The 15,038-nt window shown below is 42.4% G+C and overlaps 2 protein-coding genes across 4 annotated transcripts; both read right to left on the bottom strand.

Moving 5' to 3' along the window:
• Positions 1-1,311: 1,311 nt before the first annotated feature.
• Positions 1,312-5,408, bottom strand: LOC306776948 (zinc transporter ZIP3-like). 2 transcript variants are annotated; one of them, XM_079267849.1, is made up of 3 exons: positions 5,391-5,408; positions 3,898-4,179; positions 1,312-3,538 (listed from the first exon to the last, which is right to left on the bottom strand). In XM_079267849.1, exons 2-3 carry the CDS (start codon positions 4,102-4,104, stop codon positions 2,789-2,791), a joined length of 957 nt encoding a protein of 318 aa, XP_079123975.1. In that variant the 5' UTR covers positions 4,105-4,179; positions 5,391-5,408; the 3' UTR covers positions 1,312-2,788. The 2 variants fall into 2 exon arrangements, with proteins under 2 accessions (XP_079123975.1, XP_079123974.1); XM_079267848.1 differs by lacking the exon at positions 5,391-5,408 and adding an exon at positions 4,883-4,953.
• Positions 5,409-6,644: 1,236 nt separating this feature from the next.
• On the bottom strand, positions 6,645-14,999 carry LOC306776184 (small glutamine-rich tetratricopeptide repeat-containing protein alpha-like). 2 transcript variants are annotated; one of them, XM_079266797.1, is made up of 12 exons: positions 14,847-14,999; positions 13,359-13,500; positions 12,381-12,496; positions 12,109-12,211; positions 11,862-11,961; positions 10,687-10,791; positions 10,054-10,189; positions 9,902-9,964; positions 8,342-8,379; positions 7,925-8,254; positions 7,693-7,814; positions 6,645-7,171 (listed from the first exon to the last, which is right to left on the bottom strand). In XM_079266797.1, exons 2-11 carry the CDS (start codon positions 13,456-13,458, stop codon positions 7,703-7,705), a joined length of 1,203 nt encoding a protein of 400 aa, XP_079122923.1. In that variant the 5' UTR covers positions 13,459-13,500; positions 14,847-14,999; the 3' UTR covers positions 6,645-7,171; positions 7,693-7,702. The 2 variants fall into 2 exon arrangements, with proteins under 2 accessions (XP_079122923.1, XP_079122924.1); XM_079266798.1 differs by having other exon boundaries at positions 12,393-12,496.
• Between the last annotated feature and the right edge of the window lie 39 nt (positions 15,000-15,038).

Genomic DNA, 15,038 nt, shown 5'->3' with positions numbered 1-15,038 from the left:
ACGAAGGTTTTAACTTAATGAGCTCAAATTAGGGCCGGTAAGATTTTTGTTGCGAAACTAAAAGATATTTCGAATTTTCATGAGAAATAATGAAGAATGCAGCTTAGCTTCCTCCATTCATGACTCCCAGAACTAATTCCAAGAGGTTTGGGCAGTATGTAAAGAGTTATTCATGTAAATAAATGTAAGGTTTGTGTATTTTGGGGAAAATGTGTCTGGTAAACAACTGAATAAGGTTAGTGACTTGTGTCACTAACACACTGGTCTGACACACTCGGGCCGTCGCTGAGCATCTGTGGCCATCGTTCTTACGCTGTGACTCGGACCGCTGGCACTATTCTGGCTTTGTCTGATTGCCGGCGGAGCGCTGAGAGAAATCACATCACTCTGATTGGCTTTTCAGCTTAGACGAATCCGGGCACGAGATGAAAAACGGTTGGAAGGAAAGCAAGCAAACGAGTAGGTCTGAGCATCCCAATATGAATAATATATGTACATACATATATAAATAGATTATGACTATTGATGCATTCATCAGTCTAATGTTGCAGCTGGTAAAGTTGGAGCTCATTTTAATCATTTATATACTGCTGGGTAGTTTAATAAAATATATAATCAACTCATAAATTGTAATATATTATTATCGACTAATCATAATGCACAAAGTAACTTAAGTTATTAAACAAATTCAAATATTTATATCTGAGACACAGAAGTATAAAGCAGCAAAAAATGGAAATACTCAAGTAAAGTACAAGTACCTCTCAATTGCACCTCTGCATAATATTCTATTTATCCCAAGTTACTTTCCACCACTGCAAATGGAATATATCGTTATACTACACCAGGAAATGAAATAAAAAAAGCATATTTAGCAATTATTTTTAGATTATTAGTTATCGTTTCCAAAATAACTTTCAGTGTTACAGTGTGAATAGGAAGAGGCTGTAAATACAACTCCATCTAAGTGCTTTGTGTGTCTTGAGCTGGCCTCTCTTTCCGTGTGTCTGATCTCATCAGTCCTGTGATCCAACGCTGTGTTTAAGTGTTGAGTTCAGTGTCTGCTCATCTTTGGTCCCATTCTTCACGGAAACGTCCAAATGACATATTTAACAACGAACGCCACGCCAGAGCAGCAACATCTGGAGAGAAACAATGATGATGAAACGCAATGTGGAGTTGATAAGAGTCCAAAAAAACAGAGTGAATATTAAACTTACATTCATCAGGACATCATGTTGTTCTGCGTCTGCCGCCGTTTACATCACATGCAATCAAGCTCTTCTCTTAAACAAAAGGTATGATAGTAATCTCTTTAATTTCATTCAACACATGAGAAAACAAAGGTGTCACAGACCATCATAAATACAAGTGTTCAAGATCACAATAGGAACACATTCAATGATGAGGTCATAAAAATAAAGATGACATGGATATGTGTTGAGTATCTTTGAAAGGCTGCACTGTGATTAGTTCAACTTCATATAGAAACAGGTTTATTAAAACTAAAGAGTAACAAAACACCAGAATGAAAGCTTTTAAACTTCTTTGACTTTGAATTTCGCAGTAGTGGGAAGTAACTAAGTACACAAGTACTGTACCTAAGCTACTTATACTTTACTTGAGTATTTATATTTGATGCCACTTTAATAGCCACCACATCTAAGAGGGACATTTTGTACTTTCTAGTCCACTACATTTAACTAACAGCTTGCAGATTCAGATTAATAATACATAATATGATCAACTAATAAATGATTTATTATTATAGATTTATTTATTAGAGCAGTATACAAAGTTATTAAAATGAGGTCCCCATTTACCAGCAGCAACAGTGATGAATATATGAATGCATCGATAATTATAACCCGATAATATATGGAATACACTTTAAAGTTAAATGCTGCCACTTTTGAACTTTTAAACGGGTGAAATGTGAATGCAGGACTTTGACTTGTGATAGAATTTTGTACACTGCACAAGTGTTATTGACATGAGGGGAAACTTGGAAAAAAAGATGTATTGAGGAAATGAAAAAGTGCAAAAAAAGCTTGAACAGATGAATTTCTTCTGAATAAAATATATTATTTGATGTATTATTCGTTACCGACAACAGTTCACTTGTCCTTACAGTGTTCAAAGTCAGAATGTGTTTTTTCTCCCCTGGACAGATTCCCTTTTTAACAAGGTCTCACATTCATAATTGATGATTGTAGTATATTAAGCTCCATTCAGGCAGAAGTTTGAGGACTTCAAATGGCCATTTTACAATTCAGAAGTTTCTAATTTTTAACTTATCATCACCAGAGATGAAAAATAAAAAAACATGTTAACATCCAAATGAAAATCACAGTAAAACATTTTTAAATAATATTAATAGTTATTAAAATGAATAAAAAGTTATTGAGGATATATTACAAAAGCTCCTTTTGGTCTCAGCTGGCTGGGGGGTGTACACACAATGAGATGTGGCAAGTAGCTTTGCTGCCCTCTCTGGTGTAAAGTCTATTTAACCTGTAGCCACACCCAGCAGTGATGTCACAGCGCCCTGGAGTACAGCCGTGCATCACTGCTGCAACGTGAGAAGTTAAACCACTGGAACATTTCTCTTGAGAGGGGGGGGGGTGTTACATGACTCTTTCAGTTTAATTTATTTTATTTCTGTTTAATCTGTTTCCGTCACAGACACAGCTGAGGAGAATAAATGGTTTGTCTCACAGCTGAACTCTTCTGCCTCTTTGGAGTTTTCCTTTGGTATTGCCGTGTGTGTCAGAGCACTTCCTGTGTGTCACCACTTAATGAAGACGAGTGCGGCGAGCACGGTGTAGCCGAGGATGAGGAAGAGCACTTTTAACAGGCGGTCCCGTTTGTCGTCCAGCTCTCGGGACAGAATCTCAAAGAAGGTGACGAACAGGAAGGTGCCGGCGGCGAGTCCCTGCAGCACCACGGACACCATGCTGCCCGCGAGGGTCTGAGTTGACGCGATGCCCATCCCCACCACTATCCCCAGTGGGATCATTAGGCTGACCGTGACACCCAGCTTGGCGGCGTCCTTCATGGCGAGCGATGCCTTGGCCACGCTCACCCCGAGCGCCGCGGCGGCCAACGTCTCGTGCACGGCCACGCCCAGGAGGAGGCTGCCCAACTTGGCTCCGTCCTCCTGCAGGCCGAGCGCCAGGCCCTCGAACACCGAGTGAGCCGACAGAGCCAGGACCAGGCTGGCCAGCCGCAGAGGCCCCGCCCCCGCCAGCTCGGCGGGGCTGAAGTGTCCGTGGTTGTGTCCGTTGGGACGGTGACCGCCGCCGTCTCTCGGTGAGCCCCGCGCAGAGGCGATGAAGGGCGTCTCGTACTCAGAGTCGCTTCCAGCCTCAGAGCCGCCTGCGTTAAACGTCTCCAGGTCGATGAAGGATGGTTTCTCCTTCCTGAAAGTGAGAATGGCCTGCTCCACGAACACGGTGAGGAAGAAGCCAAGCATCATCATCGTCTCTGCCAGAGGATAGTCGCTGCTGATCTTCAGCTGCTGGAACACTTCGGCCACCTGAGGAGCGTCAAAACACACTGAAGATCAAAACTCATCCAGCTGATCGATCAGACAGCATTTTATTGGTTCTGAATCAAGTTCCAAATCGAAATTCTGTTGAATCTCTTTCTGATTTCTTATCACTTATTGAATCTGTTGTGTAGTTTTGTTGCTCTTAGGATAAACTATCTCCTGTCTTCACTTTTTTATCAATAATGTGTTTAGCTCACACCAACACACATAATGAACTCAAAATTTCAAGGCAAGCAGTACAAATACATGATTAAGTATTGATCGGCCACCGATACAGTCTGAAGTCAGGGAGACCGCTGATGCTGTGGCATAATAATACTTAAATGCGAGTGTTTGTGTGTTACCTTGTCTCTGACGGTTGGCAGCAGAGTGTTGAAGCATGTTGCAAGGAACACGCCTCCTCCGAACGAGTTACACAGAGACAGAGATCTCCTGTATCTGTGTGCCTTGTCGTAGTCGGCTAGCAGGAGGCGCACCGGGACCAGTACACCCGCCAGCATGAGGCCAAACAATCCCAGCAGGCCAAGCAGCTTGGCCACCAGGATCTCCATCCTTAAGTTCAAACACTACAGCCTCATCCCAAACACCTCCACTCCACTAGTGCTGCTGGGACATCCCTGCTGGTTCTACTGGGGCAGACAGAGACATCGTGAGCTGAGTGTGAGCCACTAGTGAACAAGGAAGTGACAGTCAGTCAGCCAAGATTTGGCCTTTGGCAACACAAATTTGCATCAACAGAGAAATATATTGTGCAGTGGTTGAAAGCAATGAAATACATTTACTCCTGTATTGTGCTGTACTTAAGCACAACTTGAGGTACTTGTACTTTATTCATTGTTGTTGATCTAGCTCGCCCACCTCAACAATATTGTCAAAATGAATTAGTACAGAATGTAATTATTAGTAAAGTCCTGCAGGTTTTTAGCTTCAAGCACAGTGGGGGAATGTAACTAAGTACATTTGCTCAAGTACTGTACTCAAGGTCAAATGTGAGGTAATTGTACTTTACTTGAGTATTTTCTTTTTATGCCACTTTCTACTTCTACACCACTGTGTGTCAGAGGGAAATATTGTATTTTTCATTGCACTGAATGTATCCGACAGCTTTACTTACTCGTTTATTTTACTTAACGTTTTCAATTCAGGACTTTCAACTTGTAGTTGTGTATTTTCACAGTGTTGTGTGAAATAATGAGGATCAGAGCAGTTACTACTTCCACCACTGCACACCGGTAACGTCAGCTACACATTAAACTCATCCGCGTACTTAAACACTGTAAATTGTATACTAACGTAACATTACATCCATGCCAAGATAAACTCACGAACCGGTTGTTTGATTGTTTTTGACAGTGTATCTACCGGCTGCAGGTGACAAACGACGTAACGTTAGAGCAACCCGACATCAACTCCGCTTCCGGTGAGGAACTTCAAAGTAAAACGTCACCGTGCATCATAACTCATAACTAACGTTATATAATTTTTTACAGGTCTCTTATAGTTATAGCTTCACTCTTACATGATACAATAACATAACATGTATTTGACTTCTTCAGTTATTCTGATACATTGTACTTGTTTTCGTTGGAGACAAACTCGAGCCATTCCGCTCGTGATCCGGCTAACAGCTGCTAGCTTGACGTAGTTGTCAATATTAAGCTAGCTATCGTTAGCCCCCCCCCCCAGGCAGCTAAATATGCTACCTACCGCCTGAAAACTAACTTAGTTATAAAAGAAAGACGCTGTTTACGTCTGCGTTGTTTTTGTCGAAGCAGCGACTCCATCTTAACATACACATTGTAAACTCCAAAACATGAGTCAACGTCACCGTGTTTACCTCTCCGACCGTCTCCTCTCCAGCAGGTGTATGGAAGTACTTCCGCATTGACGTCACGCGTCCTCTGGGTGCTGAGTGGTGGAAATATAAATGGCGCACCCCAGGAACTGATAGTGTATTCAGATCCTTTACCTAAGTAATAGTACTAATACCACACTTTAGAAATAACCTGTAACAAGTAAAAGTCCTACATAATGCCCGTAAGTAAAAGTAGTATGTATAATCTTAAACTATCAGAATAGGCGATACTTAATTGTATGTCCATCGACTAATTACATAATACTCATTGTTACAGTTGTACTTCTATAAATGGTTGTGTTGTTCAATTCGTAAAAACATATTGTATCTTGTAAACTCTTCACGTTTTGTGTGCAAAATAATCAGAAGTGAAGTAACTAACCCCGTCCAATAAATGTAGGAGTAAAGCAGATGTTAAATACAAGCCGAGGTATTATTGGCCACCTAGCTGGAAAAAAAAATCAAACAGAAAGTTGTACAGTCAATAGAACCTGAAATAAAACTATTTTTTTGATGATCTATCCCTTTCTGGAATATGGATTATTTCTGTTATGGAGCCTATAATAACATGATCATGAGTCACATGTGAACTTAGACCTTTTCAATATTATCTTATTAATGTCAGTTATTCTTTTTCTACTTTATTTAAATTTTTTTATTTCTGTGTTTCAACTTCAATGTTTTATGCATTTTGTTTTAAAATAATTTGACAAAATATGCAAGTTTGACACTTATGACAGCATTGTCATGTCAATTATCAATAAGTTCATAATATATACATCCACAAGTCAATTTCTTCAGACAGGAGTTGCTCTGGTGAAAAAAAAAAAACGGGTGCATAAAAAGACTCACATACTTTGACCTTTAGAGCAATTTAGGTGATCTCTACAGCCTTAATGTTTACCGGTACTCGTGACACCTCAGACATGAACCTATGTTGGAGCTTCTTGTCACTTTGTACATGTCTACATGCTCCCAGTAAAACTTCCCCTTATTCATGTGAATCCTTTTTAGAGATACTGACTCATATATAAGGAGTCGCAAGGAAAACAGGTTGGGGACCACTTGCATGGGAGTTAGGGACACTGTTGGGCTATTTCATAGTTTACTTTGAGCCAAGCTTAAACACGTAAGCGTGGCTTTACACCTCTGAGTCAGTAGAACCGTTTTTCTGTGAGGCTGCTGATCGGGAAAACAAAATTAGCCCAAAGTGAATCATCAGACGTCAGACTGGAGGAGAGTGTAAAATGTTGAAAAGCTCTTTTTAATTGTCAAGACTGTTTTCAACAGCTCTCTGCCTCCCTGCGGCCTCCTTACAACTCAACCTGCCACACACACACATACACTAAATTAACCCTGACACTCTCATACACACCCACCCACTCACTCAGATCCACCAATAAGCAGGGTACTGGACAAAACATATAAAGTTACACTGTGTAGTTTTAAGAAGAAATTTCAAGCTTTTGGTATTAAACTCTGTTGTTTTAATATCCATGTTCCCATTCGAGCATTATTTCTTTGTTAGAATTAATCAGTTTGATACCACAGTGTTAAATGTTCTTCATAAAAACCACACAGAGCTGCGGGAAGTGGGTGTTTTTTGGTGACGTGGCTCCTGAATGAAGCGGTCGGAGCTCCTCGTTCTCTCGTGCAGGAATTATTCAGTGATGGGGGAAACAAAAAAACAAAAACTTCCTTTTAGTCCTCCGAGTTATAAATGATCCATATCAGCTTTTCATCCACAAGCAAACCTGTCCAACCTGAAACAGAGACAGGATGTAACATGTTAATCACCTGCCAAAATAAAAGTCAAAAACAAGAGCAAACAGCAGGGGGAGGTGATCGCGCTGGGAAATCTGCTCTTTTCACTAATGAAGAAACCAAACCAACTGGAGGAAGTAGACAATACAGGTACAAGTACTGTACTTAAGTACAACTTTTTGAGGTACTTGTACCTTACTGGAGGAAATGATGAGTAAAGCGGCTGGGCTTGTATTAAGAAAACATCCCAACCAGCTGGCGGATGTCATCACTGACATGTTCAACATATCACAGGACAGTGTTCCCACCAGCTTCAAGACAGCCCCCGTCCTCCCTGTAGCTAAAGTCTGCAGTGTGCAGGCCGAATACCTACAGCTCAAGTGCTTTGAGAAACACCAGCGACTACTGTTGTGTCCCCCCCCCCCCCCTTACTGTACAGCATGTTTATCTTGTTATATGCCTTGCTGTAAAAACACACTGCCCTCCGGGGAGAAAAAAAAATATCAAGTTGAACATTTACTGTATCAGTGTCATGGCTGATCCTCGCTTCCAGCGCTGGGCGTTCGGTTGCGGATTTGACTCCTCAGCTGTTCGATGAGTTCGGGGTTCTGCTGCTGCATCTGCTGAGCAAACTGCTGACCCCTGCAAAAACAAACGAGACATCATAAACCTCCCGACAGTGTATTCATTATCCAACAGCCAGGCCATGACTCAGATGAACGTCAGTATGATCCCTCTGCTGAGGTACTTACGCCTGGATCAGTCCCGATAAATCTCCGGTTCCAGCAGCGGCTCCGGGGGGCGCTGCAGTTCCTCCTAGTCCTCCGCCTTGCCCTCCGCCTTGCCCTCCGCCTTGCCCTCCGCCTTGCCCTCCGCCTAGTCCTCCGCCTAGTCCTCCGCCTAGTCCTCCGCCTAGTCCTCCTCCTTGCCCTCCACCTAGTCCTCCGCCTAGTCCTCCGCCTAGTCCTCCTCCTTGCCCTCCACCTAGTCCGCCTAGTCCTCCCAGTCCGCCTAGTCCTCCCAGTCCTCCACCTGCTCCTCCTGGCATCCCGCCGTATGATCCTGACATCATCCCCGACATCCTAAGAAAGAGAGAGAGAAGACGGGAAGTTACCCTCAAAAAACACCAGAGGAAGAATGTGGCCGAGAAAACCTTAAAATCAACTTACAGCTGCTGAACCTGAGGATTGGTCATCAGAGAGGACGCCTGCAGGGAGACAGATGTTTAGATATTCAATCAAACTTCATAATGGCTCACTGAGCAGAGGTCAAACAGGATGTGCAACAGAATAAGACACTCAGAGAAGCAGTAGACCTCCAGTCACAAGCTTCTCTAACTTCACACTCCTGAGTGTTTACATGACATTATAATGAGGCCTTTCTAGTCATTTAGACCCAAACACACTGGTGTACAATAAAAATCAATACAACAGCCTTGATGGTGTTTTTTTTGTTTAAACCCTGATATTCAGTTATAAAGACTAGTAACTAGTGACTTTTAACAGTAAATATTAGACTAAGAATGAAATTATCGGTTGCAGCTGCACAGAGAGCTGTTGTAGTTTATTTATACTGAACATGTCATGTGTCTTAAATTGCATCCCATCCGACACGGCACCCTCTTGGGCTCCCCAGCAACACACCCACCATGAGTGACAGTTCTTGATATATGCGAAGGACAGGAAGTCCTTCCTCGCTTTATAATTAGATATTATGTTCCTACTACGTTGGTGTATTAAAGACGCAGTTATGCTGACGGCATGGACGTGACCTGACAGGGAATCGTGACATGGTAACTTTTGGATCTCTTCTATTCAGACCGACATTATCCCAAACTGTGGACGGCACAAGGCAGTGTATCAAAAGCGCATGTCTGCCGCATAGTTTACACCCATCGGTGTCCGTGCAGTTAGACAATGTTGGATGTGCTCGGACCAAGACCCCAAGAAGAGCGCTTGGTTTTAAAGCAAATTGTCGATTCCAAATGGTGGAATTTCAACTACCAGGTCCCCCAAGTGACGCCATTAGGGTCCAAAAAGACTCTTTCCCATAGACTTAAATTAGGAAAGAGACCTCTGTATCTCGGGATACTTTTAAAAATATATTTTCTTTAGGTAAAACAACTTCTTAGTACGAACACTTATAATATCCCTTATTTAAATCATTAGGGTCCTGTAAGCTTAAAGTGCACTAGTAGCCAAATCCACAGTTATTTTTCTTCCTCTGTTCATGTGAATGAGAAAGAGGCTGGACTGAGGGCTGGGAGGCGGGGTTAAAGGAAACGCGAGTGCGCATGCACTATGGGCCCATCTATGCAGAAGATCGCCAAAGGTTCAGGGTATTTTCATCTAAATTCTTTACTCAGAAGTCAAACTTTATTTTGCTTTTTCACATGGACGGGGCGCCGCCACCGACGCTGTATCCAGTTCTCTTTATACATCCATGGTTCAGACAGGCAAAAACCACCCGCCCGGGAGCCCCGTAGCTGTATCTAGCTATTATTATTACTATTATTATTAATTTGACTTCCCTAGTATCGGCACGTATTTCTGTGTTTGTACTGCTGCAACAAGCAAATTTCCGGTCCAGGGATCAATAAGAGGTTTCTCTGATCTCATCTTACGCACTGATGTATATGTTGTGCTGTCTTATAACACCTCCCATCTCTGCTGAATGTATTATCTTCAATAATGGTGACAGTAGAAGAGAAACAGAGTGTGAGCTCTCACCATGTTCATGAAGCCGGGGTTACTGAGCAGACCGGCCAGATCTACTCCACCCATCCCTGCTGTCTGCCAAAGAGAGAGAGAGCTATAAGCACAGACTCATCACAGCATCACTGGTTTAGAAAAGCAGTCTTCTTCTTCTCCTTTGTTCTTACTGGACTGGACGTTTCCATCTTCTCCTCTGCGCTCTTCAGGTTGGTTTTGTATGTGTCGTTGTCGGGGTCGAGCTCCAGAGCTTTCTTGTAGTAAGTTGCTGCTTCTGTGTGTTTGTTGAGGCTGGCCAGAGCCAAACTGAAACACAGCGACACAACAGACACATATCAGGACACTAAACTCTTGAAAATAAGAATCTATTCATCCTTTACTTCTGATGCTCTACGTTGAAAACACCTCAGTGGGATGTCTTCTGACAAATTTCTCATTGTTCATTTTCAAAGCCGGGTTTATGCTCGCCATAGCGTCCCCGGTGCGAGGGGACAATCCTCCCTCACTGTGCGTAAAGCGTTAAGGCTCTGAGATCTGTCACAGCGACTGGTTGTGCACCTCTGAACTTTTGTAGGAGGAAATCGTAGAAATCGTTAATTGAAAATATTTTGCCAGCCGAATCAAACTGTTTACAGGATAGTAAACCCCTCGACCTTGCACAGAATCAGCAATTATCTTTTGTCTTGTACACTTTTACGGCTGCTAGAGGACAGAAGGAGATTTAGAGCTAACTGAGGAAGTAAGCTTAGAAAAAAGCTGCTGCATTTCAGGAGGAGAGTTTGAGAACGGGCTGCTTTTCTTACCCCATCCTCCCGTAGGCTTTGCTGTAGTTTGGGTCGATGCTGATGGCCTGTTCACAGTCCTGCACCGCTCCGGCATAGTTCCCTAGTTTACTGTAAGCTGCGGCCCTGCGCGCGCGCACGCACGCACACACACACACACACACACACACACACACACACACACACACACACACACACATACAAACAAAAGAAAACAATACGCATCAACTTTGAGTTTAGTTTGCGATAACTGAACTGAGGGAAATACAGGTAGCAGTTTGGCTACAGTTTTTAAAAAAACGTCATTTAGATATAGAAACACTTAATTCAAGTGTAAATGCAGAGTGAAAACACTTCAGTGGATTGTAAATGTGATCTCTTTCATTATTCTCTTTTTCCTCTTGACTCAACACACACCTCCACTCTAACCTTCCTTATCTTATCCAGATGTGTTTACAGATTCTTCTCTATAGTGAGGCAGCTGAGGTTGAACTATCCTGAGTTGTAGTTGATATTTTCTGCCTTGGATTACCGTACAAGCAAAGCTTCCAGGTGACATTAAGAGGAGCTGCAGGGGGACGATGCTGTTGGATGACTGCAAGTGGAAGTCTAAGAGGTAACTCTCAGTAACCCAGAGTTCACCACTGGTAGAAATGACAGTTGGTTTTAGAGTAAAAAGATTTGCCTGCAAACTAGGACTGACTTGAATACTATTTTTTGGGGCTTAGAAGTATGTATCGGCATACTGAGAGCACCACAGCCGGGGAAGTCTTTATGTGAAAGTAACCCTTCTCACTCATGGTTATCACACAACAACTAACTCTCTTGAACAGGGTAAAACACTACGGCACACATCAATTTGTGACAAACAATTTCTAAAACTAACAATTGTACATTTACACTGCCAAACGGCATGCTGGGTAAGCGCTGGGAGCACTGCTGCACGTTCAAGAGCAGAGGAGAGATGGAGGATAAAGAAAGTGAAACTGGAGATGCACTGGATCAACTTGTGTCCCAGAGATGAGCAGTGTCTGGTGTTCGCACTTTTATTGGTTTTAAATAATACGACGTTGTTGTTGCCAGAGGTGCTAAAACTAGCAACAAAAGAAAAAAAGGACTCAAACTGTTCAAGAGAACACAGGTGGAGGGGTTCAGTGTAAACATTTAAACACCTTAAACTGAAGCATTTGACTGACCTGTTGCAGTGATAGACGGCGTTCTCAGGGTTGATGGCGATGGCCTTTGAGTAAAACTCAACAGCAGCTGCAAAGTTCTCCACTTTCATTTGGTCGTTACCTGCGGATCAAAAGATATCACCTCATTACTGACAAATAAAACCCGGAACGAAAACCCAAAGCAACAGCAGCCACACTAGAGACACGAATCATCTTTATGGCAGACGTCTGAGGAAAGCCGCGAAGAAGAGCTTCCTCCTCGTCTCACCATCAGTTTTCAGCGTCTCTGCCTCGTATCTCTGATCCTCGGTGAGGGAGTTCAGAGGTTGTGGAGGAGCGGAGTTGTTGTTGATCTGCGACTCGACTGGAAGCTGAAACAAACAGACACAAAAACAAACAGTGTAAGTCAGACATCCCCAGTTCAAATGACTTCATTGTGTCCACATAAAATGTCACATAAAACACCTTGAAAAAGGTCTACAGCTGTCCTGAATTCATCCTGATAAACACATTGTTATATTTCACATGTCGAAGTCTCACAGGCTTGTTTACTTTGTCTGTGGCTGAGGCGAAGATCTCTGGTAACGTCATGGGGACGGCGAGGCTCTGGTCGTCGGTCGAGATTTCAAACGCTGTCTCCAAACACTGAACCGCAACTGCAGGACAACAAACTCACTTTGTAAACACACTGAGGGAACTATGACGAGTCCAACAAAGAGAAAGGTCACAGTCATTCATCGAGTACTAACACCATAACACTCGGTAGCTACATCTCCATTAGTTTGTCTTCATTTTACATTATACATATGCTGGGGTTTTTTTGGCAGCAAAATAACAGTTTAATCTGGGGGCAGATGGGAAACAATTTATATCACAGGTATGAATGTCCTGATCCAAGCCCTTTAACATTGACTATCTGCTGATATAGTCTGACATTATTTATATATTTACCGAAAGGACGATTGAATATGTTTCTGACACATTGGATACTGAACTTATTTTTCCACAAGCTACTTGATACATACGGTCCAGATTCAAAAATATCAAGATGATCAGTTTAAACTATTGATCCATGAATGAAAGTATAATTGGGAGAATGTAATGGAAAGAGAACGATGAGCTGAGACGATGTCTCACTCTTAACACTGAGTCAATTATTCTGATGATGAAATCTCACCAACAGGAAGACCTATTTGTGAACAGGTGGTATTCTTCATGTGGAAACAAGCGATTAATGACACATTTGTTCAGTTAAGAGAGTTTGAGGAATTGGACTCTGAACATTTGTGTGGGTAAACCTCACAGAAAAAATATGGATTTAGGATAAACATACAAAATATTCTTCATGAACCTTATTGACTTTCTTATCTATAGTTCTTCTGCTTGCATTGGTTTTAGTTTACCACAATCCTGAATCAATCATTTAAGATCTTACTGTGACAGATTATCGTGATAATTCCACAATATGACACATGCTGCTGATTTTTAGATACATATTCTACCACGCAGAGGACTCACCTTCCAGACTCTCCTGGGCGCCTGAGGTCAGATCCCCTGACTGGAGCTGGTCATGGAGGAACTGGAGGATGGAGAAGGCGAGTCGCTTGTTGTCTGTCATGGCGGCGGAGGCTCAGACTGTGGTCACTGAAGGAGAGAGACCCTGTAACGTCAAAACAGCAACAAGATGAAGGGAAACCAGCTGGCTAGCAAAGTTATCGTGTCAGTCAGTCACGCAGATGAAAAACGCCTTTACTTCTGTTATTTATGAACTTTGTATCAAATTAGATGTACCCCCTTCCAGTGGTAGAATGTAACTCAGTACAATTACTCAAGTTGTACATTTGAGGCACTTGTACTTTACTTTCGACTTCGCTACATTTTTCTAACAGCTTTAGTCACTTTTTAAATGAGTTTTTCATCCCCTCCTACTACAATTTACGAACTGCACATTGTACTTTACGAGTACATTGTGCTGATACATATTCATGCTTAAATAATGCTTAAAGTGCGGGACTTGTATTAGTAGTGGAGTATTTTAAAGTGTAGAGCTTTTACTTCAGTAAAGGATAGGAATACTTCCTCCTTCCCACCACAGTGTCACACACAGAAGCACACTGTTGTTGCTCTCGGTATAGCTAGCCTCCTTTAGCATTAGCTTGTGGAATATTCTCGAAACTCGGGCTAAGTATAACTTCGAATGACTGTCTTGGCAATGCTAACACCTGCCAGCTAACACTAGCCATCCTGGTATATAAATCGTGATAAAACAAGCTGACAACAACCGATAGTACCGCTAAGTAGACGTTTAACGCTAGCTGGCTGTGGGACATGTTATGCCACCGTTGCGAGGTCATTCTGAACTTGAACTAATTACAATTATCAAAGGCAACAAAAAGCAAAAACAAAACGGCGAACGCTTGTCTAACGTTCGGTCATTTAAAAATAAAGTTAATACGAATCCCTTATCAAAATCCTGTCAGTTTAACGTTGCTTTGCATATCAGACGCAGACATTACAGTAAAGGTATGAGATTACGTAGTCTGGGCGAAAGCCTTTATCTTTTAAGTAATTTCGGCAAACAGTTGTCTTATCGGACAGCAACAGAGCTCAACAGATTTCTTAAACATCTCATTTCTCTTAAGATAACAATGGGCGAACCCGAAACTCAAAGTCGGAACAGAATGTATTTAACGCTAAGCGTTAATTGGCGGGGATATAACGTTATAGCGTACGCTGAATTGGAGATTGCTTGAAAGTCCATTACATGTCTCAACTTTTATTCCAGAAGGCATGCAGTTGCAAGAAGCAAGGCCATGTTGTATTGCCAGAGTTTTAAAAGGGGCTTGGCGTGACGTGATGCATAGCGTTAAACTACATCGGCACGATGCTAACCGCTAGCGAGCTAACTTAGCTGATCCCATTCCGTGGACTGCAACGGCGCTGTGGTATAAGAAACATGTCTTGTTGCTTCATCTAATACGAGGGCACAGTACTGCATTTTCCTACCAGCTGTCTCAGTGTTTCAGTTGTCGATTAGCCCGGTAACGGATAAGTTGACGTTAGCTCCACTCCTTCGAGTAATCGTAGCCGTCATTCAGCTACTAATTAGCTTGACGCGGAGTTACGTTGTCATGAGTAAGCGCCGGTGTGGTGGCTCGTGTTGCTGGTTTCCGGTATAAAGTTACCAGTAAAACCAAC

This window comes from Melanostigma gelatinosum (assembly GCF_949748355.1).
Source record: "Melanostigma gelatinosum genome assembly, chromosome: 4".
NCBI classification, from domain to species: Eukaryota; Metazoa; Chordata; class Actinopteri; order Perciformes; family Zoarcidae; genus Melanostigma; species Melanostigma gelatinosum.
The sequence above is the reverse complement of the archived record's forward strand: the minus strand, read 5'-3'. Positions and strand labels throughout refer to the sequence as shown.

Coding starts and splice junctions, on each gene's coding strand:
- LOC306776948 (XM_079267849.1), bottom strand. CDS start 4,104: ATGGAGATCCTGGTGGCCAAGCTGCTTGGCCTGCTGGGATTGTTTGGC. Junction 3,539..3,897: donor TGCCAACCGTCAGAGACAAG/GTAACACACAAA, acceptor GACGCTCCTCAG/GTGGCCGAAGTGTTCCAGCA.
- LOC306776184 (XM_079266797.1), bottom strand. CDS start 13,458: ATGACAGACAACAAGCGACTCGCCTTCTCCATCCTCCAGTTCCTCCAT. Junction 10,792..11,861: donor GCCGTCTATCACTGCAACAG/GTCAGTCAAATG, acceptor GCGCGCGCGCAG/GGCCGCAGCTTACAGTAAAC. Junction 9,965..10,053: donor AGATGGAAACGTCCAGTCCA/GTAAGAACAAAG, acceptor TCTCTTTGGCAG/ACAGCAGGGATGGGTGGAGT.